This window comes from Cebidichthys violaceus, unplaced genomic scaffold (assembly GCF_023349555.1).
Source record: "Cebidichthys violaceus isolate CVI_PGR_0920_01 unplaced genomic scaffold, fCebVio1.0.p SCAF_16, whole genome shotgun sequence".
NCBI lineage: Eukaryota > Metazoa > Chordata > Actinopteri > Perciformes > Stichaeidae > Cebidichthys > Cebidichthys violaceus.
This window is the reverse complement of record NW_027176329.1, coordinates 12,537,558-12,563,113: the sequence shown is the minus strand read 5'-3', so window position 1 is coordinate 12,563,113 and position 25,556 is coordinate 12,537,558. Positions and strand designations below refer to the sequence as shown.

General features: G+C 43.1%; 1 protein-coding gene across 4 annotated transcripts in view; it reads left to right on the top strand.

The window, feature by feature from the left end:
- LOC137872838 (ephrin type-A receptor 7-like) overlaps positions 1 to 25,556 on the top strand; it is a 148,958-nt gene that overhangs the window by 106,210 nt on the left and 17,192 nt on the right. For 2 of the 4 annotated variants that reach the window (XM_068711303.1, XM_068711305.1), the window contains exons 6-10: positions 10,254 to 10,378; positions 13,364 to 13,652; positions 15,798 to 15,906; positions 21,497 to 21,625; positions 24,622 to 24,677. In XM_068711303.1, the coding sequence (XP_068567404.1) occupies positions 10,254 to 10,378; positions 13,364 to 13,652; positions 15,798 to 15,906; positions 21,497 to 21,625; positions 24,622 to 24,677 (708 nt within the window). The remainder of the gene's footprint in view (positions 1 to 10,253; positions 10,379 to 13,363; positions 13,653 to 15,797; positions 15,907 to 21,496; positions 21,626 to 24,621; positions 24,678 to 25,556) is intronic. The other 2 variants (XM_068711304.1, XM_068711306.1) reach the window with 2 other exon arrangements.

Sequence of the window (25,556 nt, the reverse complement as noted above, 5' to 3'; positions counted from 1 at the left end):
TCCACAGCAGTACCTTTGTCTGTCTGCAGGCATGTCACTTGTCATCTACTGTAGGCAATTCACTATGGATAAGTACCTCATACAACACCACTTCAAAAAACTATCCTTTTAAGTAAAATATCTGTATACTTCCTCCAGCACTGCATTCTCCAAACCTAGTATGCACTATATTAGATCTTTCTTTCTCTGTCAGGAATAAAGGAAAGTGGATGTAGAGTTGTGTGTGTGCATGCGTCTGCTCTCTCTGCAAGTATGTAAGGGCAGATAGAGCTTTTCTTCACCTTCTCAGCCAATCTCCTGCAGCAGTCTTGGGTCAGCCGCTCGACGTGTGTGTTTCTGCACGTGTTTGTGTGTGTGTGTGTGTGTGGCCTGTGTTTGTATTTGTTGGAGGCTTCGGGCAGAGTCTGTCTGGCTTGACGGATGTGTCGTGATCAGACCATGCCTCTGCCTTTAGGCTAAAGCACACTGGGCCTTAAGAGTGTTCAGAATCAGTCAGTGAGCAGCTGTCAAGAGCAGTTTAAGCAAGTCGGCCCATAGTCGCTCTCCCCTGGTGGGAGTGTGGGATGCCAGATTTGACAGATTTTAAAGCGGTGTAGTTTGAGCCATCAGGTAACGGGTGATTTTTTTTGACGTAGACAGCAGGTCCTTGTGTTGTTTCTATTTAAAATCATCCTCAAATATGACCAGACATCCTCTCATCCGACTTCAATTGGGTGCATGTGCAGAATTGTGTTGCCTCTTCATTGAAAGCTGATATTCAGGACCTGGTGTTTTTGCACAGCTGCATTATGTTGATCGAGGCCTTTTGAATATGTCATGCAGCGAGAGGCTCTTTGTCTCTCTTGCTTGTTCGCTCCCCGTTCAGGTCTTTCTCTCGCCCACCCACCAACTGACTGACACATTTAATCATTCCATCACCGAGACTCTCCTCTCCTTCGCACAAACACACACATGCAGACACACACATGCACGCACGCCTTTGTGGATCAAGTCCCTGCAACATGTAATCTTGTGGTTTAGATGGAAATGTGCCCTATCCAGGTGTCTTTCCTGCCCATTCCTCCCCCTCACAGACAAAAAGCATCAAAATGTGTGCGCGTGTTGCACCAAGACAAGGATTCTTTCCTTCTGATAACAACCACATATAATACCTGAATAATTGTGTGTACTATTGTGCATACGAACGAGGCGTCCAGGTGGTTGGATGCTGATGGGGCAGATTAGACTGAGTGGCGTGTAGGAGGCAAGTTGCCAGATAGCGCTCCGCTGCTGGGGCAGGGCGATAGCCACAGATTGAAACGGCGAGACGCATTGCAAGATAGCGAGACCTGGGTGGGGTAGCTGCTCTTGTATGCAGCATCATTAGATTAGGGTGCAATCACATACATGCACACATGACCACCTGGTGAATCGTGAAGTAATGATCTTTAGACTTTGAACAGAACAGGTTAGAATCGTCCAAATATATGCCAGCTTACTTTAGCCATCCACCCTTCAGATCTCCTAGTGATTCAGTTTAAAGAAGGAAACGCCACCTGTGTGTTTTTGTGAAAAATTATAAAAGGTGTTCTTTAATGTCTAAATAGGTAGATTTAAAGCTACAAAATTGTATTTACTGTTTGAATCTGAAGCAGGGTCACTCTTTATTGTTAGTGATTTCAAGGCGACAGCCTGATGTATTTCTGCGATCCTGTCTTTGTCTTACATCAGAGAGCTGTTTCACCTAATTCAATCAGTGCAAGGAATGCAGTGCTTGACGGTTACCATCTAAGATGGTACTGCAGTATGTAGCCGCACAGATGATAGTTGAAAGTGTGGAACAGCATTCTGGCTTCAGGTTATCACGTGTCTGTCAGCAGGATATTTGAATAGTTACAATCTCAGTGGAACCCACGGAGGAACTGCAATGCTGCAAATGCAGTGATACTTAACTCCTGATAAGCTTTTTTTAATGGTGGCCCTGACAGCTAAACACACTGTAAATAGCCACAACACCAGGAAATGAAGAAATATCTTCACCAATCTGACAACCAACTGCAGATCCGACTGCAGATCTGCTGTTAACCTAGGGTTAGCCTTTAGCTTATTATTAGACTGCCAATTCAAACAAATGAGGCACAGGCAAAGTCATCAAACTACTATTGGTATCCTCCAGTTAGAGATTAGTTAACAAAAAGTATTTTTGTGTGTCTTGAAGTTGATGTTTTTGTGTGTTACATTTGCTTGTGTATTTGCTGTGCTTTAAGCACTCAGCGTCACCATAGTTTTTACATTGATCACACAGTTACTGTCAACTTATGATGTATGAAGAAAATACTTGCAAAAGTTAACCACCCAACTTCTCGGCCGCTTGAAACTTCAAAGACTTTATTAATGTATTGCACATGTAAATGCACACTCCACTGGGATTTTGGAACCACTGACAGAAATGCTTGTGGCAGTAGGTGTATAAAAAGCCCCAGGGACAGCCGAACCAAAAGAAACTAAGTGTTCCCACTCCTCCGCTGTCAGTCACTATCCGTTTAACCCCAGGTGCCGTGCCCAGAGGGAACAACACTCTTGCTTCCCATTAACCCTTTGAACAAGAACAGGCCTGACAGATACAGCTCTCTCAATCCTCCCCGCCTATACGACTTATACCGTCTTGTCTTCTCATTCCGAACACGCATGCAGCCTCTCACTCTTTAATATGCGAAGGCACACGAGAGCGCGTAAAAGTTGCATGCGAGGCGAACGTGGTGAGAAGTAGAACAATGAAACCCCCTCCTGAGAAGATGGATGTCATCTCAGCAGAGGCACAAACGGGCCTGCGGGGAACAGCGGATTCCCCCGAGAACAGAGACGGGAGAAAGCGAGAGAGGACCCATAGAAGTGAGGAAGAGAAAGAGGGGAAAAAGTAAGGATGACTTTGAGATGTTCAGCCCCGCTTGTGCCAACGCCTCTGGGGAGAGCAGCTCCCCGTGCCTGTCTCCTTTGATAACGACACGGAGATGCCAGTTGCACCTCTGCTGCCTCTGTGCACACGGATGCAAAAGCCTCCAGCAGGGGCTGCCATTTTGTGCCACAGTCTATTCATAGATCCACCTGCCATAGAGACCTGAGCGTCGAGCTGCCACGTAACCCCCAGTGCCTGCCGGATTGGGTATCGAGAATCGGGTCCGACTTGGAACTCATAGGAACCCTAAGGATTTGTTAAGAAATAAGCTTTCCAATTCAGCTTTTTTCATTTCTGAAAGCGAGTTAGGGCCACCTGTGCTAACATACTGCAGCATGTTATGCAGTGTGGCGTAAGCATCTTTTTATGCGGTGGTGGTCACGATTTAGCAGAATCGACAAACTGTGCATCAAAACTTAACTATTGTGTTGCAAGATAGAGAATATTATATCTTTTAACCAAACAAATTGTTATAATACCAATTCATTCATGAAAAAGGAAACTAGAACAAGATCAGAACTTATTTTACTTACTTATTTGAACCCAAACCACAATCTTTTCCCAGGGCCTAGCCAAGTGGTTTTGTTGCCTTTTGTTATGATAGTGGCAAAAGTATACCTAAAAACTAAGTAAACCTACATTGGAGGTTTATTTTGAAAATACACTCAATGCATCTAACTTGACATGCTGTCCCTGAGTCCAAAACTGACGCTAGCGAGGTAACTAGAGCGCCAACGTTTGAAGCGTAGGGCCGCTGACCAAGCATTGGTATTTGATGAGTTTGGAATGACGTGTCTGGCCTTGAGTTTGTGACAAATGTCTCAAGGGTGTAGAAATGTACCCTCAGTTCGTATTCGACAAATACTGGAACTCATGAGCAGAGTCGGAGTATATAAAACCTAAATGATACCCAGCCTTGGCCTGCGCTCACAGCCTATGGAAGTTTAATCACTGAGAGGCACAGCTGCATGCTGCCCGTTTGCCATTTTTTGCCAAACTCCATCCATTATACTTCCCTCATGCCTCACTTTTTTGCTCTCATCATAGCATCCCTTTGAAGTCTGTAGATCATTATCTCTGGCAGTGATTGGTATGTGTACAGCAAAGCTTTCATACTAGATCTTATCAGGAGCTGTATGTCTTCGTGACGAGTGCCTATCAGTGTGTCTGCCATGTGGTTTTTTGTGTGTATGATGAGGCTTTGAAAACGTCTTCTGCGTACTTCCAGAGCTGGAGAGGCTTATAGCCCACAAGGCCATCACCTCTCCTGTATTACTTGTGAAAATTATTGTGCAATTGTGTGTGTTTTTGTGTCCGTGTGTGTACATGTGTGAGTACAAAAGCCATTTCAGACGGCAGTCGGCATCGATTCCATCCTCTCAAATACAAACGCCAAAACCAACACTACCCGCCATTTGCTGCCTTACACTCTTGTGTGTGCTGTGTGTGTTGAAGTGGTGGGCGCACAGTATCTGCACTTATGCCAGCTGAACGTGTCAGTATGTCTTGGAAGCTATTATATCCACACATTGACCATTTCTCCGTGGTTGTCTCCATATTCCCCATAGATACACAAATTGTTTTGAAATGTGGAAAGGTAAAAGGCAAATTCTGACATGAAATGTAGTTGATAGTCCCGAAAACATTGAACCTTTCTCATCATTCTTTGTGACTTCTTGTTCCTAGAAGACATTTTAGAGATGATGCAGTGCGTATTTGTTTTCGGTATCTCTGCCAGGAGATTATGTATTCGGTCTAGTGGGTGCATGAGTGTGCATACTGCTGGACCCATCAGCCTAATGTTGTTTGTGCTCATTTATGACTGTGTGATCAACGACCTCTTGTGGTTGCAGTGATTCACAATTTTTTGAAATATAAATTATTCACTGTTTTACACCGTCATTGGTTGTTGACCCCTCACCACTCTTAACTGTTCGGTAGGTGCCGCAGGTGATCAACACATTGCTTTGGAATCTTGTTTCTGCTACGGATTAGACATTTTTCGTCTCTTGATTTCTATGTCTAGGTAACACAGTTGCATGTATGTATGTTGAACTATCACATAGCAAAGCACAAACTGAACAGAGCACTGACTACAACAGAGCGCTTCCCTTTTTTTCGCTAGTTACCTCCACTGCAAACAAAAGCACACACGCACCTGCTTGAATTTACCGGGCAATCGCCGGTTGTTGGGCTGATGGTGGCCGTTTGGAAAACTTTAACATATCACCCGACCCTACTGGGCAGCAGAATCCTGCGGTGTGCTTAGCTAACATAGCTTACAGCTAACAGAACTAAACACACACCAGGACTGACCGTTTCTGTTGAGAGGAAACTTTAAAGGCACAGTGAGTAGGATTTGGCAGCGTCTAGCGGTATGGTTGCAGATTTCAACCAACTGAATACGCCTCCAGTAACTCCTACCTTTTCCAAGACTGCTAACGTGAGCCGCTGAATGCAAAAGCGGTAACACCGTAACACTACTTTAGGAGCAAGTCAGAATTCACACGGCGGCTGACTGGTGAACTGCGGCAGTGTAGCTGCACGGAGCCTGTACAGACAGCTGCATAGATTAAAATGATTGTATCTGAAAAACACATCTGATACACTTAAGGTCTAGACGGGGGGGCAATCATGGTTTGTATTTATTCAATCAAACAATACAGCAGTGGTTGTTGCAGACTCTCCTGGCGGAGATCTGCACTCTACTGAGTGCACTTTGCTAAAGCAGCTACAAAGGCCTTAGGAAAGGTCGTACATCGTATTTATTATACATGTTGCATACTGCATCGTATACACATACCGTCGTTTATAGTGAACACCTCAAAGGTTTAGACATTTTAACAACAGTTTAGACACTGCTCGTTTATTTGCAACACGTTTGAACCCACTTCTTTTTAGCTGTAGAGGTGGAAACAATCTCTTTAACCGGCACTTTTATATTTGAGCCTTCAGGTGATTGTGTGTGTGTGTGTGTGTGTGTGTGTGTGTGTGTGTGTGTGTGTGTGTATACTGTAGATATAGAACTCCTGCTTACTTGTTCTATACTTGTTGGATTGAGCCGTTATGTTTGGAGCCTGGCACCAGTCGTCTGCATAATTTAGCACAGAAGGAAGGGGGAAAAGCAAACAATAGCCTGCAGAAGGCTCGTTGACATTGTGTTCTTGGTTTAGTGTGCTCTCTTTGTGTTTGGGTGGCAGGGACTTTGAGAAAGGTGGGGTGTCTGTTAGAACTTCCTTTCACTCATAACTTTAATCTGAGCCGGTGGCTGCTTCTCATGTGCTGTGGGAGTAATTGCTTTATTTTCTAATGAGCCAGGCTGCAGTTTATTTCCTGTACGGTATATAATTTATGCCTGTATATATTTATTAATCACTAAGTGTAATTTGTTTATTTACATTCCTGTATGCTGTTCATTAGCATGTGTCCTTCTCCTTCAGTGCCGTTCTCATTTTCACCTACAGCTTACTGTATCTGGATCTGGGATATTACAATGACTTGATGCCTCAAAGCAAAGTATTTACACTTTCAAAACGCAATTAATTGGCATAAAGCATCTTCTGAACACTTTAAAATAAACATAACAAATTACTATTCTTTTTCCACATTCGGGAATTGAATTAGTGTGTTTTAGAGCTTTTTTTGTTGTTGGGCCACCTTAGACAAAACCAGTTATCTTCTGAGGTTGTATGGGCCTCATTGCAATGTATCACAATTTAATTTGTATGTGTGTATGCTATTTTATTTCTGATTTTCTGTAAATTATAATGGACACCAAAAAGATCAGAGAAATGCCAAACAAACGCACAGGACAAATGTCCAACTATTCGGGTTCCATTCGGTCTAGTTAGGTGCTGTGTCTATATTTAATGGTAATGTTTCTTCCTTATTTATTTTTCATATTTAGTAGGAAAATAGAATATAAACGGCACAATGACTAGGTCATTACTAGGCTCAAGGTCATTGAATCTAATGGATTTATGATCATTATTTTAAATAAAAATGTCATGTTGAATTTTTAACCTGCCCACTAGATTTTACATTGTTTCAAATTAAATAGTCATATTTTTTTTAGGACAGAGCTACATTTCTACTGTACACAAGTTGAGAGACACTAACACACAGTCGCACATAAACACACGCTGGTTGATCATACTGCCTGGAATTTCTTCCATTCAGCTTGAGTGGACAGACATAAAATGCATTGATGGATGCCATGATACAGACATTCACAGACGTCACCATGAATAATAGATAATACCTGTATTTTCCGACATCAAAAAACAGAAGGATGGAGATGGACACACAGTGAGAGTAAGATCTCAGAGAGTGGCTTTGATCCGCTGCCTAAAATGACTACATTATCCCACTGTTGGAGAGGAGGACTCAAGGAGCTGCACAGATGCTTTGCGTGTCTCTGAGTGTATGTGGAGTACGTGTGTGTGTGTGTGTGTGTGTGTGTGTGTGTGTGTGTGTGTGTGTGTGTGCGCGTGCGCGTGTGTGTGTGTATTACGTGTGTGTGCTCTCATGATTTCACTCCTCTGTGAGTGACAGGCACAACATATGCATTAGAGTGGCTGTTTTCACAGAGGAAATAAATTAATTGATGTTTAAAGGTCAGGAAAGAGATGAGCAAGGAAGAGGAGCCGTCAACTGATGAGGTGGCCAAGGGGAGAATGAGAAAGGATGGAATAGAAATAGAAGACAAACAGTAACGGAATCAGGGACAGAGAGAAATGGAAAAAAATTAGGAAAAGGGGAATTAAAAGGTAGTGAATTACAAGGAATTGGTTAAAAAATTAATCACCAATCAATCAAAGGTCTTGTAAATAATATATGGAATGAAAAAAATAACCGTGAGAATTAAAAATCCAGTTCATATATTTGAAGAAAGATGGGGAAAATGGGCGGGGTCTACAACACATTTCTAATGATCCCCAATTTACATGTGACAATAAGACAAATGTGTGTGTATCCATGCCCCCCAAGTGTCTTTTTTAGTTCTGTTTGTATAATGTATCCTCTTACTTGAATTTATAACTGCAACTGTCAACTATATCCTATGAATTTACATTTATATAATCAGTTATGTTTACATTTCTGTTTTGTTGATTGTTTTGTTGATTATTTTGTTTCATATTTTTTTTTTCATATGATCTGTAACCATATAATTTTTAAAATGAAAAACTCACACAAAAGAAAATCCTGAGGCGTTTAAGTAAGTCAAAAAACAGCAATGACTAGAAAAGTGCACTCAATAGGGTGCAGATCTCTGCTGAGTGTCCGCAGCAACCACTTTTGTAACGTTTGATGAATGAACACATCCCACAATTGGCCCCCCACCTAGAACGCAAGTGTGTCTGACATTTTTCATTTGCATGTCTCACATCAACAGATAGGCTCTTATTTTATTCTACACAGTCTGCACCTGCTCTGTGCATGTGCTCGTCTCCGCTCCGTCCTACGTCGTAACTGCGACTTGAAGCGTTTATTTCGGCTTATAGTAAATTTTCTCAACAGCCCGTGTGTAAACAGGAGTTTGATGCCCAATAAAAAGGCACAGAATAACTGTGTCTCTGGCCGCAGAGCAGCAGCTGAGTGAGGGCGATGCAATCAGCTTTGTTATCACTAGCGACCACTACCAGCTGGGGATTGGTTAAGAGTAGGCACCTTCAAGGCTTCAAGTCTATTTTTTTTTTTTGACAGTATGCGTGGAAATGTGAAGTCAATGACCAATAAAAAGGCACAGAATAACTGCGTCTCCGGCTGCAAAGAAGCAGCTGAGCAACGGCGATGCACTCAACAGTGTGTGTGTACTGGTAGTTCAGTTAGCTGTTCAAACACACCGTCCAAAACAATAAAAGTGGACAAACTGTTTTCCCCATAGACATACGGTCTGTGGCTTTCCCCCACTGCGTCTCTGACTGCAGGCACCAGCTGTGTGTCAGTGACGCTCTCAGCTGTGTTATCACTAGCGGCCCCTACCGGCAGGGGGCCGGTTGAGAGTAGTGAGTGAGGAGTCAGTATAAAACACGCAATAAATGTCACCGCAACCACGAGTGGTCCTTGAGCACGCAGCCATAATATTATCCAAAATATTTAGCAGTATGTTGCAGCAGAAGGCGAGATGAGCCGTGGACAGACGGAGAGGGGCACAGTCACTCACAAACGCACGTACAAATGCATGATTCTCCTGGTGGAAAGGATTGTAGTCTAGGACAAAAAAAGCTGACAGGAAACACCCCTCATACTCCCGTGCCACTAAAATTGAACTCTAATGGCCTTAATGGCAGCGCTCCTCCCAAACATAAAGGCCTTTTGACTAAGCTAACTACAGCCCTTTGTTTTTCCTAGTATTTTTGAGTGACAACCCATTTCGCTACTTAATCATACAAGGCATAATTAGCACTTAGGCAAGAGTGGGTGGTGCTTGCTGAGTATCATACTTTGGGGCTGCCTGTCATTTGTTGGCAGAGAAACAAAGAACTGGTCTTTTCCCCAGTAATTAAATTGTTTGCTTAGCGAGGCCCACGCCATCACACACGACATCTAAATATGGAAAGCTTCGCACTGCAATATCCATCTTTAATTTTGTTCCCTCTATTGTGATCAATAAGAGATGAAATATCTGTCAGGCTCAATTGCAACGCGGCTCCCCTAGATTGAGTCAGAAAAAGTTCTGAGGTTCAGTCTAATTGGAGAGACTCGGAGAGGAAACGGAAAATCCAGATTAAGAGCTTCTCAGTGTTGTGTAGATACAGACTTGTCAGTCAATCCATATCGGTATTGATCTATTGTCAGTCCCAACGTACCGACCTGGGCACTGGTCAATGCCACACACACACTCATACATTCAGACAAAGAAGGTACGCAGTGCTTGTCCATTCATGGAGTGCGATGAAGCTGTCTGCTCTGACACAGATCAGCTTCAATAATGAATGCGGTACCTCTCTGCTACCTACTGCTGTCCTTGTTCATTCACTGTCTTTCTTCCTCTCCTCTCCTAACAGCCTTGTTGGATTTCCCCAGACTGTCTCTTCTTCTTCTTTTGCTCTCTCAACCCAGATGAATACAGTAGGGCATACTGCAAATATGTATTTATCAACATATCAATGCCTGCTTTCTGGCAATGTCCTCCTTGAAAGACAATTTGCAGCATTCTTCCCTCCCTTTTGTGTGTATTTGTGGAAATACAGGAGAGTAAAGACTGTTTCCGATGCCCCTGAGGAGACTCCTCATGCTGCTGTATTCACATTGAATGAGACTGGAATCCCCAAACTCATCTCTCTTCGTTCTCTCTCTCTTCTCCTCTTTGTAGCCCGGTCTCTGATCAGTGAGCTGCGAGCAGAGAAGATCGAGCAGAAGAGCATAACATTGGTGTGGAGGGAGCCTTCTTCCCCAAACAGCAGCCGCACTGAGTACGAGGTCAAATACTATGAGAAGGTAAATCCACTGGTTCATAAGAGTCAGTCCACATTATTGTTTATTTTTTTGCTCTATCACTAACCAACTCTTCTAAATACGATATCCAATGTTTTTTTTTTCCTTTTGAACTTTGAAAAGTCATACTCCTAGGCCGTGAGTCTGATTTACACACAACTTGGTTCATGACATGCATCCCAATTCACTCTCCAAAGAAGCCTCTTAGACCCAAAAAGTCTGCCTGACTAGATTTTCCGCCATTATGAATTTTTGGAATATTTTTTTTTGACATCTCAAGGTAGTTGTTAATCAAAAGCTTGTTGATGTCTCATTGTGTTGAGGTTGTTCAGACTTGTGTATGGAGAATTTTTAATTAAGCTTTTGAAACATGTCCCCCAAATGTTTTTTTAAATTTACTGATGGAGAACGATAGAAGAGCGTGGCATCATCACCCTAAAACAAAGCTTTTTAAATATCCCTCAACAAATATCTAATTTTGAATAGTTTGAATTAAATGAGCTAGTCTGCATTAAATCAACTTTTCTTAAGGAATATAACTTGGGCCTCCTTTGTATGGGGCAAGCAGGAGAGCGAGATAGAAACGCATGACTTTTTTCAATACGTTTTGACTTTTGGATCCAGCAGCGCTCTGGATTTATTGAGAAATGTTTGGATCATACAAGTCAGAAAAAGTCCTATGCAGTCACCACTGCATTCTAATTCTACAAATAGCATAATACTAATAATATCATTGTAGCTGTGGAGAAATACTGGATTTAAACACAATGAATACAATGGCATTGTTATGATTAACAGTTATTTGATATTTTCTTTAACTCTCAGTTATCAATATTGGCACCGGACTTGACAATCCTGTAGACCCATTATTCGGGTTCCAGTTGTGGTGACCACATAGACACCAAAATCATGGTCATTTGTCATCATCCATTTGTTTCCTTTTGCTTGGGTGCACCATGCTATTATACCATCCCATCATCAGTGATAATGTACCACACTGGAAAATTATACATTTTAGGACAATAGAAGCTTACCACAAAGAGAACTACGGGACGTGGACTATTGTTGTGTGACATTGGAGAAAATCGATATTTTTACAATCCTTCCCATGAGATTAAATAATTGTATTATTTTAGTGAGTTTCAAGGGCCAATTATGTAAAACCCTGAGTCCATATTACTGCCACATTTAGTTTTGCTTTTATGGATAACCACTGTAATTTCATCGGCCTTATTACCCTAAGTTAACATAGCACTTAGTCGGATTGCGGCCTCCCCGTCAACAAGCCATAGTCTTCACAGTAAATCTGTCAGGCACGTAAATCACAGCTGTCACGCTCACACTTCTACATTTTCATACGCTGCGTATTCTGGCAACGCCTGGCCTTTTGTATTTGGCTGTGTCACACTCGCACCCATTTTCACACCTCCTCCTCTTCTCTATGCTTCACCATATTTAATAAAGCCCTGCTCCTCACTGCTCTACTCCCACTGATTTACAAAAAAAATAAAATGGCGGAAGATTTAGAGGAGGGATGGGCGAGGAGAGAGGAGAGATAACAAGAGGTATACAGCAGAGCAGGTTGGAAGAATGAGGTTCCTGTGTGATAACTGAGGGAGAGAAAAGGTTAGAGAGGGTATTAGGGACAGATGACTTGGCGGAACGATGCTTGTAAGAGCAGAGTGATGGAGAGAAATGAAATGAAGAGGCTAGATGGAGGAGAAAAGCAGAACGAGGGAGGCAGATGAATGGAGAGAGAGAGCAAAGGATAGATGGAGAGTAACTGAGAGTGAGACAGGAAAATTGGTGACAGGCCATGAAATGAAAAGGCAATACAACTACACTGCAGCAAAGAACCTATTAAAGTATGAAATATGGCTTTACTTAGTCTGTGTATTGCCTTTCTCTTCCTCCTTTTTTATCATTTATTTATGGGCCCACAAATACTGATATTTCTAAAATCCCTTGTTAAACATTCAACAACACTAGAACTCCTTTACACGTGTTCTAATCTGGATCACACACATTGTCGACGGCAGCGATGACCAGCACCAGCGATGACTAACGATGATTCACTCGCCGTTTATTCATAAGGCGATATCACAAAGTGTCATCTCTGTTGTTGTTTCCCTCCCACCAATCGTCTCCTCTCCATCGTCCCCTGTCCGTCTCTCCTCTGTGTCACGTATTATATTAGCTCACTCCACAGGAGTCACTCATTATAAAGTAGCTGCCATTCACTTTCTCAGTGAATCTCTTTGTCTCACTCTGCACACGTCTCTCTCTCTCTGACGTTTGTTCTGCTTTCGTCGTGCCGTGCTGTTCCTAAAGCCATAAAGGATCATGGATGTAGCATTGTGCACGCTCCCAAAAACAAATCTGATTTATCATCAAAGCTCAATTGGAGTGATCTTATTGATGCGCAGAGGCATGACGTGCAAAGACGGAAGCGGCGGATTCCACCGAAGCAGTGCAAACACAAACATATCGGACAATGAGTGCAGTGATTGTGTTGATGCGTCGTCTATTCTCTTGACCCCAGCGTGTCCACTTGTGTGAGTGAGTCATTCTCGCAGAGAGAAACAAACGAGCACCTTCTTTGATTTATTTTGTAAAGATCTCTCTAATGAATAGAGCAGTGCATTAATTACAGTCTGTTTTTTCTATCGCGTATTTCCAAAGCGTGTTACTTCTTCATTTAAAGAAGTATAACTCCTGGCAAACTGTCTGGAAACTTTGTCTGGCTCTTTGAAACACTGTTCCGCTGTCTCAATAAGTGAAACATTACCAAAGCCCTTGATTCGGTTACAAAATTGTCTCGCACGGCTCCCAGCACTATATATTGTGCCATGGAAATGAACAAGGCATCTCACAAATGGATTCCACCTACTCGTCTCACTTCTCCTCCTGTTCTCTCCCCCCCCCCCCCCCCCCCCTCTCTTTCTTTGTAGTTTTCTCTGCGTCTCACTGCACTTTCTGTCTCCGCAGGAACAAAAGGATCAGAGTTATTCGACTGTGAAGACGGCCGCCACACGGATCAGCGTCAACAACCTCAAACCTGGCACCACATATGTCTTCCTCATCCGCCCTTTCTCCACGCCAGCCCCCTCCTCACCCCTGTCTTCCTCCCCTCTATCATCCTCCTCTGCATCCTCCGCCACTTCCTCCTCGTCTTCGTTGTTGTCCTCCTCTTCGTCGTCGTCCTCCTCCTCCTCTCCGCCACCCATCGACTACGGAGCATACAGCGCTCCCCTGGAGCTGCAGACACTTGGCGAGTGTGAGTATCCGTTTTACGCCTCCGCCTCCGCCCCCCCTCCCCATCCCTTCTCCTCCTCACTTTCTATTCACTCCTTCCTCTCAGTACCGCCAGGCACAATGGGATAGGGGGGGGTTCTGTTGTGCAGGCACCTGGCCAGCCCACACAATAAAGTGTACTGCTAGAGTGAGAGAGATGGGGAGGGACGGGGACGGGGATGTGACTGTCTGAGATTATGTGTGAAGATGCAAGATTTTACGAGTAAACTGTGAAATGGTGCTTCTTTGTGTGTGTTGATACCGTGTCCCTTGTGTCACCTCGAGGTCTGGTTGGGAGTGTGTGTGTGTGTGTGTGTGTGTGTGTGTGTGTGTGTGTGTGTGTGTGTGTGTGTGTGTGTGTGTGTGTGTGTGTGTGTGTGTGCGCGCGCAAGTGGGTTTCAAGCCTTGTACTTCTCATGAATCCTTTTGTTTTGAAATGTTTTAGTTACCCAGGAAAGGGATTTGTTCACAGTGTAACTCGCCCGAGACCACCATCTTGTACAGTTGGCCAAAGACCAGCTCTACCAAAGATTATTTATTCATTTTTAAGCAAACGGGGTCTCGTATTTCTTTGTTTTGCTTCAGGGTGAGGGCTCTTAGTTGTAGGATAACTTTTTTTGGACAATGCATATTCAGTTTTCTTTATTCGCCCTCAGGCTGGATCAAGAGTCAAATGAGTGATGACCGGACACACTCACAAGGCAGCAACACAGCAGCCTCTAGTGGCCGCGTGCAAAACGCAGGCACGCAAACAGATTTTAAACAATATTCACAATACAGTCGTGTGATTGGTACATATAACTGTCAAGGGAATAATGCATTAATCAAGTATAGGTATTTTTAGGTTGATTGTAAGGAAATAATAAGAGTTGGCAGGTCTACAGCTACAATTGTTTACACTGAGAGGTTGAAGATTAATATTTAGTTTTCTGAAGAAATTGAATGGCCACTGGATGCTGTGCTGTGTTCCAAGATAGTATAGTATTGCTGATCCGTGATGACAAAACTATTGCTATTTTCAATAATTGTGCAAGTGATGACAACAAAAAACTGAATTTTTAAACCAACATGGACGACAAGTCCTTGAATTGCTAGTAAAAAATCTACAATTCTATGACAACTGGCAAACTTGCAAAACTGCCATCTGCTGATGAAGATAATGTGATTCATTCAAAGTAGTATTACTACAACTGTACAATTTGCATTGCTGAACCATATGGTGTCTTATATTATTGTGTAATTTCTGTTCCTTTGAGTCTTTAGTGAAGTAAACTGTGTACAAACGCTATTCAAACAGTGTGATATAGGAGGGTCAAGTTTAATATTAATCATGCTTGGGGAGGGCGACTCTTTTGAAAATTGGAAAGCATCAGTTTACCCTCCACTCTAATCAACTTCTTATGAAATTCATTCGACCCTGAAGGTCATCGCCTTATTATTTGATCTCATCTCCTGTTCTTGTTCCCCACTTAATATACCAACACGTCTTCATACCTAAATGACAGAACAGGTTGTTTGACAAGGTTGTGTGACCGTTAGAGAGCATCAGCTAAAGGCGCACGTTGTTCCAAGTTTTCAGTTTTATACGCATGGAAAACGTTATGATTTCAAACAAAAGTACTTATTTAGGCAACAAAACTACTTGGTTAAATTTAGGAAAAGATCATTGTTTGGGTTGAAATATGTTCATTTGTTACATTACTTAGGTAATGCGACATCAGCATGTGACATTAGTGACGGAAGTTAAGTCCATAACGTAAGTAAATTTACCTACGCAAGTTAAAACAAGTCACATGGGACACGAACAGTGGTCTCGGGTGAAAGTCCTGTCTTTGATTTGATTATGAATAAGTATTTCTTAAGTACAGCTACGTATGTATGTTATGTAACGTACGTGATGTAAGGGAAGTACTTCAGCTTCAGTACTAAATGAAAAATCGTAAATAATCTTTTTTTTTTTGGTCTGAATTATTGTAATTGAACATATATGCACTGCATGCTGGTGTGAGAAAATGTGTTTTAATGGTGTGATGCCTGTGGTTCTTTGCCCAGCGAACTGATGCACACCCATTTCAGTTAAGTTGTGTGTTTTTGCCCATATGTAATCGGTGTGTTTTGTCATTTCCAGTGGCGCTGGCGTCCAGCGAACAGAGTCCGGTGGTGATCATCGTCGTCGTGTCCGTGGCCGCCCTCATCATGCTGCTCTCCATGGGAGTTGGCCTGCTCATCTGGAGGAGGTAGATACTTATACACAGACGTAAAAACATGTTTCATCCACTTTACACTTCATTCATTCTGTCGGCTTTTAATTCCCTTGGCGCGTTACACAAACGCACACTGACACGCTCATGTGTGCAAACACTCGATCACGGACTCAATCATATTTTCAGTCAACTGTCACATGATACTCCGCTATAATCCAGATTACAGTAATCCAGTGACAGGAGGAAATCCCTCTGTGAAAGGAATCTGCAGTAGCGACGAGAGAATGGCTGAAATTACACGATAACCAGTCGTTTAATATGCAACATAAAGAAGTCTGCACGATAATGGTGCTGTCTGCGGAAGGGTCAGAGACTTCTTTGATCATTTTCTTGGCGAGGAGTTCATAGTTCTTTGCTCTCTAATTAGTTTTCGCATAGATAAGTGGGAATTGTGAAACAGCAAAGAGGATCAGAGAGAGGTTAAAGCAGTGTCACTTGCATAACAGCTGACGCATGGTTTATTCAGACCAATATGTTTGCCTTTCAAAACTTGTTTGTGCTGCTTACAATAAGAGTGGAGAGATTCATTATTTCACTCCATTAAAAAAAAAAAAAGATCTTAAGAAGATGAGACAGCTAAAGCATTTAACTTAAAGTAAATGGTTGGAGTTGCATGTAATCACGACTTCCTCCACTATTAATGTGACTTCATTTTTCAACATACTGCTCAGTCTTATCAAATCACAAATCTTTCAATTAGGAGAGTTTTGTGGTGGCAGGAAGTGACCGTTGAGACTGCAGCAGGAAGTGCGAGAAGCTTCTTTTCTTTATTAAGTGGCAGCACTTCAATTTAGGTACAACTAAATTGCTAAAGAGGGAATCAACCAGAAAAGAGACAACCAACAGAATTTCGGCTGGTGCTTTAAGCTGGGGTAGGCAGTATATTTTTGGTGGCATTGGGCAAAAATCCCATAACAACCTTTCAGCATAATGTAATTCAAGGGATCTGAGAGAAAAGTAGACTTCTGCACCTCCTCTTGGCTTTAACAAATCCAGCCCGTGACGGAACACTTTGGCCAATCGCAGGTCATTTCAGAGCGAGGGCGCTGCTACAACACATCTGCGTTCTACAAACGCAGATGTGCTTCGGATGGTGAAAGCCTGATTCAACGGCAGAAACTCCTGCAGAAAAAGTTGCTATTCCTTTGGCTACGGTTAGCAATAGGCTAAACTTTTAGCAACATTTTCCCTCCATCTCTGAAACGCTTTGCCGATATTGTAGCTAGCTAGAGCCTTGAATCACAATGTGTCACCTTAAAGGGCTTCCAGGCCCGTAGGTTTGCAAAGAAAACAGGAGGCTAACCAAACAGGCCAGCAGTGATTAAGGTTAAATAGCCACACAACATTGGACTCCTTTCAGTTAGTAGAATTAGCTGTGGCTACATTTAAACATTCACCCATGTTACACTAATTTGAAGGTTTGTGTTGGGGCTAACTTGCAAATCAGTGAATCAAAAGCCTTGTTTTTACTTCTGTCGGTCTTTGCGTCAATTATCACATGAATGAATCTGTCTTTGAGGTTTATGATCCTACTAAACTCAAAGTCACACACAATCAAACAATCAGTCAACCAGATACTCAATATATTCCTCGTTTCAATTCAATGCTGACATTCAGCGTAATCTCTGCGCTTTAATGCATGTTTTATTGTCCTGTTTATTGCACTGAGTATATCTTGCCGTATACTTGCATGTTTTATTCAGCTGTGCAGATAAACGGGGTGGGAGTGCATTTCTGCTCGCTGTTCCAACCACTTTGCTCTCTGACTCCTGTCCAATTCTATATTCTGCCAGCTCGCCTCACACACGCCCACACACACACACACACACACACACACACACACTTACACAGTATGTGGTGTACACACCATCACACATGCAAGCACATACATGGGGAGCACATATCTGCTACTCCCCCACAGTTATGGCCAGAAAACAATTGTTTTTTTTGTTTGATTTTTTTCATTTCCTTTGGCTGCCGTTCAACTGATATCTGTCATGGGAGATTTTTCGGATACTTTGTGAAAGCATTTGTTTGCATAGTTTGTGTGCATTCTCTTGTTCTATCCTCTACACACACACACACACACACACACACACACACACACACACACACACACACACACACACACACACACACACACACACACACACAGAGAGAGATCTACATTGGTGCCAACTGTCATCCCGATGAAGCAAAGCAGGCCGATTCCACGGATGCACCTACCTTCCTCTATAAAGAGGGGATTGCGATATAGAGACCAGCAGACCGATTCGACACAAACACAAACGGTCTGATGATGGAGTCAACCGGGTGTAGAAATTGGTTCTATTCACCACCAGCAGCCCCATACAACCCGGTGCTGTCAGTCAAGCATCTGCAAAGGAATAGAAGGGAATAGATGTACACGCATGCAGCACTGAAGGCAACAGCATTGCAGTAGAAATACACAGAATATGCAAAAATGTGCTCACTCTCGGCGCACACACACACACACACACACACACACACACACACACACACACAAGTATTTAAACACACTGTTGCTTTGTGGGAAGGCAGCATCACCCCCTGCACACAGGCTAGTGATGAATAATAATGCTTATCTTTTCCCTCCTTTATTTCCATCGCTGCGTTCATTGAAAGCGGTCGGCATTGTTCATCCCTGCTGGACCATTAACTCGCTCGTCATGTTTTGCATAGAGACAAAGAGGGAATGGCTTGATGCCTCAATTACCATGCTCCGGTGTTTGCAAAGACAGCCAGCCCCCGGTCACAGCTGGAGGGGTCTCGGTTACATCGATCTGCCCCGCTCGCTCAGACGCATGCAAATGAGTCCCCTCAGCACACACGTGAAGCCGGGGACACGGGCGGTCGCACGCATTCGCATGGACGGCAGCCACACTAAAGCTGGCTCATGTGTCTCACTTTTGATGGAAGGTTTGCATCAGCGGCAGGTTTTCTCTGCGTCTTTTCAAGCATTTCTCTCCCTGTAGTCCAAAACACACCAGCAGCTTACTTGTCTCTTGTCTTCTACGTAAACGTATGTGAGACAGAATGCGTCGTAGTCCTATTCGGAGGAGTAACGGTAGCCATCTTTTCCAGATGTGCGTCCAGGCTTCAGTACTGACCTCTTATCTTGTTTGGTGCTGTAGTATCATGTCTTTTACTTGGGCCTCATACCTGTAATATTGGACAGGGGGAAAGTTATTGAGGTATGACAGTGTCCAGACCTTTACAAGGCACCAGTCTCAGCCTTATAATGATGTAATATGAAACGGGGCTGAACGGTTTTGAAGAAATATGTAATTGCGATAGCTCATGACTAATTTTACAATTACAGTATGATTTGCAATATTAGAGGGAATTATCATTAATACATCATTCTTATTTTGATTGAAAAACATAAAAGTTAATCGTGATTTGATTTTTGCAGAGGTCTTTAGAGTATGATGTGTAGGCCAGGACATCTGCAGCATCACAATATTTGATTTAAAATGATATTTTGACACACATTTTGTCTTTAACGAATATCACGCCCCTGCGATTTAAAATGAAATTTTGATTAATTGTGCAGTCCTAATATTTTAAGACATTTTCTTAGCTTGAGAGAATGGCTCTTCTGACTCAAAGTCAAGAGAATTAACACCCAAAACATCCAGTGCAGCTTTCTAAATACTACGTTGTGTAACGTTGGAGTGCCATGCCGTCGCACTTCTGATGCTACAGCTGCCACGTCCAATGCTTAATAATGCTGGGAATAAACGTGGAGGAAAATTCCAATGGGACAAAAAATAATCTCACTGATACCTTATCTTGACACTTTGTCCCATCACTTACACACAAACACACAGAGTCCATTGGTGCCTGACAGACTTTGATAAAGCCAGAGTTCCAGGGCATTGCCCAAACATTCTTCAGGAAGCCCAGGCTTGACTGGTCAGTGCGGGGATTGTTCACCCTTCACCGGCCACACCGGCGAGCATGTGTGTGTGTGTCTTCTGATCGAGTGTGTTGCCTGTATGTCTACGTCTTGCGAGTGAGTAACAAGTTATCAGCGGGAGATAGAGAGGAGATCAAGAAGAAAGATAGAGGCTGGAAGTAAAGCAGAGGGTCATTTCATAGGGCCATTCACTCACTCTTGGCGACACAGGGACAAAAAAAAAAGTGGGGGGTTCGAAAGGGGAAAATAATGAGACGAAGGAGAAACGGACAGGCCAGGAGAAAAGGTCTCGAGCACTGTGGTGTAGTTTCCTGCATTTCTCACACAGATCAGTGCTTCCGTGTTTCAAGAAGCCCCTCACCAGCAGACACAGAGATCTTCCATTTTAAATGTGAAAGCTGTCATTCCAAAAGGCCTCAGTGTCAGTTTTGGAAATACGTTGCCAGTTATTGTTTATAAGTGTCAAATGAATAAGGGATTACTTTATCGTGGTTGATTCTTAAGCCAAACTTAAAGCTATGATGTCTTTACCTTTTGTGCAAGAAAAGGGAGGAAGTGCTTCAGCAGGAATCACAGCAGCTCCCAATGCAATAGAAGAAAACAAAGGTGTTACCATTTTGAATCCTATTAAGAGTCATATGACGGGATATAACTTAAAGTGTTTTTTTGAAATTGCCCAATTTTCCATGTATTTTGCCCTACATACCTTTCTGCTGGCCTAATTCCACTCTGCTTCACTCTCACCTGTCATCTACTATTCCATTCCCGCTGTCTCACCTATTATGCATTTTATTTCCATAACTGCACTTTATTTTTAGAGGAGGAGAATTCGGGTGTAGGAAAGAGCAGGCGGTGAATAGGCTTCATTTACATGGCATCCGTTCCCTTTTTCTGCTTTAATGTTCCTGAGCGAGTGGGCTCGTGCCTGTTCTCGAAAAATGAGCAAAAATGTCCCGTTGAGATGCATAGTGTACAAGTAGAAAAAGGCTAGTGCTAATTGTGTCAGCCCAAACCATGATGGCAACTTTTTATGGGATTTGTTGATGCTAACAAAAATATAGAATTTGACTTGCGTTATTGGTTAATGCAGGGAAAATGTTACATTCTTATTTTTGGTGAATCTACCTATCCCATTAATTAAAAGTATGCATTCAAAATGGAACGCGCTTTCAAAATTCTCTCAGGCACAAAGACTGAAACTAAGATGACAATCCTTGCCAAATTTAACATTTGATGAGGCTGAGCTGACAGTGACAGATTTTGGCCGGAATCTTCAGCGTTTTGGCATCTTCACATTTCTTCCTGCCATCTGGTTCTTCAGAAGTGTGAAATTCAAAATGGTCCAGAATTCTCGTCAAAAGCATACAATTGGAAGCCAATTTAGCAAAGTGATTAAAAAAAAACGACAGGATATATTTTCAAAATAGAGAATAAATGTTTTCATAGTTTTTGCATGTTTTCTTGGCAGCAGCCATCATGTTCCACTGGTTAGAATGATGAGATTTGGGAGAAAGGATTCTATTCATCGATCCAAAGTTGTGTTGACTGACCATCTTTTTCAAGAAATGAGAAGAGCCAGAATTGACATTGGCACTCCCCCTCCCCTTGTTTTTTTCCCAGCAGCGTCTGCTCGAGCTCCTCCAATGTAACTCCTGCTAGCGTGGTGCTGCTTTCGACCTCCTTCTCCACTCTTCCTCCTCCTCCTCCTCTTCTTTCTCCTCTTCCTCCCTTCACACAGCTGATGCCCAGGTACACTGGCATGCCTGCACTCCCCTCTTCCCTACTCCCCTCCCTCCCCCAACCTTTCTTCTACTCTTTTCATTTTCTCCCAGTTGTCCTTCCATCTCTTCTCTACCTCTGCACTTCTTTCTTCTTCCTTGAGCTTTCTTCATACCAAGAGAATGTTAACAAGCCAAACCCAGTTTCCCTTTTTGTCGAGCTGTTTTGCCAATTCCACACACATATATATATATATATATATATACGTATATATATATATATATATATATATATATATATATATATATACATGTATCCTCAGTACTGTGCTCTACCACAGAATGATCTTGAAAATGATTGAAAAAGAGTCTTACCGTTGAATTCATACCCAAAAAAGAGCCCCCATCCAAAAAGACCTGCTTTGCATTTGCTATTTCAATTTTGTCACATCTGTGACTTTTCAAAAGAAGAAATGGAATGAAGTCATGCGACTTTGCCTTCATTCAGCCCTGCCAATTATTTAATTTTTTCTCTTCCTTATTTTCTTTCTCCAAGGCTTAGTTGCCTCCTTGTCCCCTCACGTCCTTCATGTCACTTGAAATTGTCCCCTTAACTCTACTATTTCTCTACTTCTGCATGCTGTTTTGCTCCATTGTCACGTAACTCATCCCTTGCTTCCTTCATCTCCAGCATCCATCCTTTCCCTGCACTCCTTACTCCCATCCTTTCCTCCTCTCCCTCCCCGCTTCTTCCTCTGCCCCTCCCTGTGTACTTTATGGGCTATTCTGTGTGCCTCTTCAACTATGTCTCCTTCCTTGCATACCCTTCTGCCCAATTATCCTCTTATCCGTAACCTCCTATTTTCTTGTCATTTCCTCTGCCTCTCCGTCTCTCGACTTCCTCGCATTTCTTCTCAATGATTTATCCCCTGCTTTGCCCTCATCCTCCTGTCATGTTAACCATTTACTCCCTTGCATCTCTCCCCCCCTTGGTCTCTTGCATCTTGTTTCTCCTGGTACCGCCATGCCCTCCATCCTCATCTTTCTCCCTCCACCCGATCCCTCCCCCCCCCCTCGCTCTCTAACCGCTGTGCTCTCTTATCTATTCATTCTTGTCTCCTCTCCCCTGTCTGGTATCTCCTGCCCTGAGGATCTGTGCTGCATGTGTCTGCTGGTGTGTTTTGACAGACAGGGTCCTGACCTTGTCTCAGACCCTGCTGCTGCACAGTCTGAGGGATGTGTCAGCCTATCACGTACCCCAATGCAAACACTCACATCAAATGCAAAAAACAACAACCCAATCCTTTAAACGCAAGCGCTTGCGCGTACATGTGCATAACCCCGCGCGCATTTACTCACACGTGCATACTTGTAAAGAACCAAGAGCAGACGCATGCATCGGGCTCTCTGTGAACTCCCTCTCAGCTGTGCACTGGTTCTGTGTGAAGTGCTGATGTGCTCCGACAGTCGCATTAATGCACGGCTCCCTGGGCAGATATTATATTGCACACAAACACACACACACACACACACACACACACACACACACACACACACACACACACACACACACACACACACACACACACACACACGTCCAGGTCCGTAGACACATGCATGGACGACCTCACCTGTTGACTCCCCCCTTTACGGACTGTGCACCTCAATGTCATCAATCAAAGCTCACTTGCCAGACTGTCCCTGTCGTCTACAATCCCTGGAAACATAACCAGCCACAACTGTTTATGTTACACGGTCACTTGTTGATATGATGCTTTTAATTATAAACACACAGGGGCATTTCAACATGGAGGGGTAAGGGGGGTTGTGGGTCCTCCCTCAGGACATTTTAAACATCAAACATATTTCCTGCATTGTGTTGTTTTTTAATGGCTCAATTAATGGTGGAAATGTCTTTGTCTAAAAGAAAACACAAAATGTAGTCATATGATGGAATGCAGTATGTTCTCAGGCATTCTGTATTATTTCAAATATTTATTCTCCTGTTGATCCTTTTTCGTATTTAATGTTATCTCTGTTGAGTCAGCACACATGTCGGCATCTTTTGTACCATTTTTGTTGGGGGAAGAAACCTTTTGAATTGTGATTGTGGCATATATTCAATTGAATGATAATTAATTTACATGCATTTATAAACCCTTGGACTGAAATAGCTCATATGTGTTTCAGCAAAATCATGTTCAATACCAACATTTTGAGAAAAAAGTAATTTTTGAAGACAAAAGAACAAAATTTTGACCTTGTATTTCCATATATATCTGGGCTGTATTGTGAACATATTTAATCAGCGCCCCGTTTGTTAGAAGAACCTCTGATGCACCAACAACTGTTTTCAATCCCTTGGCTGCAACCCTGTTGTCTTGTTTTTCCATCCCTCTCTCTAATCCAAGGAAGCATGGTGTCCGTTCATCACTGGTTAATCTCTCACTAACAGTGTGTGTTTTTGTGGATTGTGTGTTTGTGTGTGTGCGTGCATGTTAGCGTTAAAAGCCAAGTTTCCCTCTAAGCCGAAAAGCCATCAGCAGTCAGATCATAGAGAGCTCTTTCCTCTTTAGGCCTCATGTGGTGGCGAGGGATGAGAGATAACTGTGTGTGCACATGCGTGTAGAAAGCGCCACTGCCCGTGTGTTTGTGTTTGTGTGCGTGTGTTTGTCTTTTTCACAAAACCTCCATCAGGGTGAAACAACAATAGCGTATCAATTCGCGGCCTATCGGTGTGTATCTGTGACTCGCTCAGTCAAATCAGGCAGGATTTGCACTTATTCAGCCTCAGATCCTTCTGTTGCTCATCAGCGCCGTCGCATCGGGGGTCTTTCGGAACGCCTCTCCGTATCCTCTCCATCTCCACTGTCAATACTCTCGTCTTCTCTCATCTCACAGTTTTTGCACATTCCATATAATTTGTTGCGTTGCAAGATAAACAGCGTCTGATGCTTGTATTCGTTTGTGTCTGCCAACTGGGGGGAAAAAACTCTGTCTGATGCCTTTCTTTGTTTCTCTTTGCAGACAATGCGGCTACAGCAAAGCCTCTCAAGAGGGAGACGAGGAACTTTACTTCCAGTGTAAGTGACAGCGCTGATCACTCTATTACTGTATAACACAGTGGGTGTTTTTGTTCGGGGGCGGGGGTCCGAAATCTGTCAATAAATGCTTTATCTGTCCTATTCCACGTGCTGGAATGCATGTCAACACGCGCATTCGCGTGCATTACAAATTGACTTTTGAGGCATTAAGAAGCGCCACGGCATTAATTCTTAATTCTGAGTGCATGCTTAGCCAACTCTGAGCACGCTGACACACTCCATTAGGTGGTGTGTGTGTGCGGTAGAGTTTGATGGGGAGAGATTGAAATCGGGAGGAGGGGAGAGATAAGGGGGAGGGGAGAAGACGGGTTAAAGCTCCAGAACAAGGCAGGCAGCGGCAGAGATTGTGCCTCCAAAAGAGACGTTAAATGGTGTTGTTGTACATGTTGTTGTTTTCTAACTCCGCTCACAAAGCTCTAAATAGGCTTTTTTGTTTAACAGCGACAGAATGGAAGCAGTTTGACATCTCTCTTCCGGTTTGTGTGTAAGTGTGCGTGCCAATGCTTTGCTAGTGTGGTGGATGTATGTGTTATTTTAGAGTTCCCGTGTGTGTGTGTGTGTGTGTGTGTGTGTGTGTGTGTGTGTGTGTGTGCGTGTGTGCGTGAGCGTGAGAGTGAGAGTGAGTGCGTGTGTGTGTGTGTGTGTGTAAGGGAGGGTACCCGTGTGTGTGTGTGTGTGTGTGCTCATTTGCGTTGTTTAATCTCCCAGCATGCTGAGCCCTCTGGAGAGGTTTGGAGCACTATGCCTGATGAATAATGAGCCGGAGCCATGCGGCTGGGAATTAAATCTGCCCAAACAAAGACATGTCAACAGCTGACAAGCACGCAATACACACAGAAACAGATACACACACACACA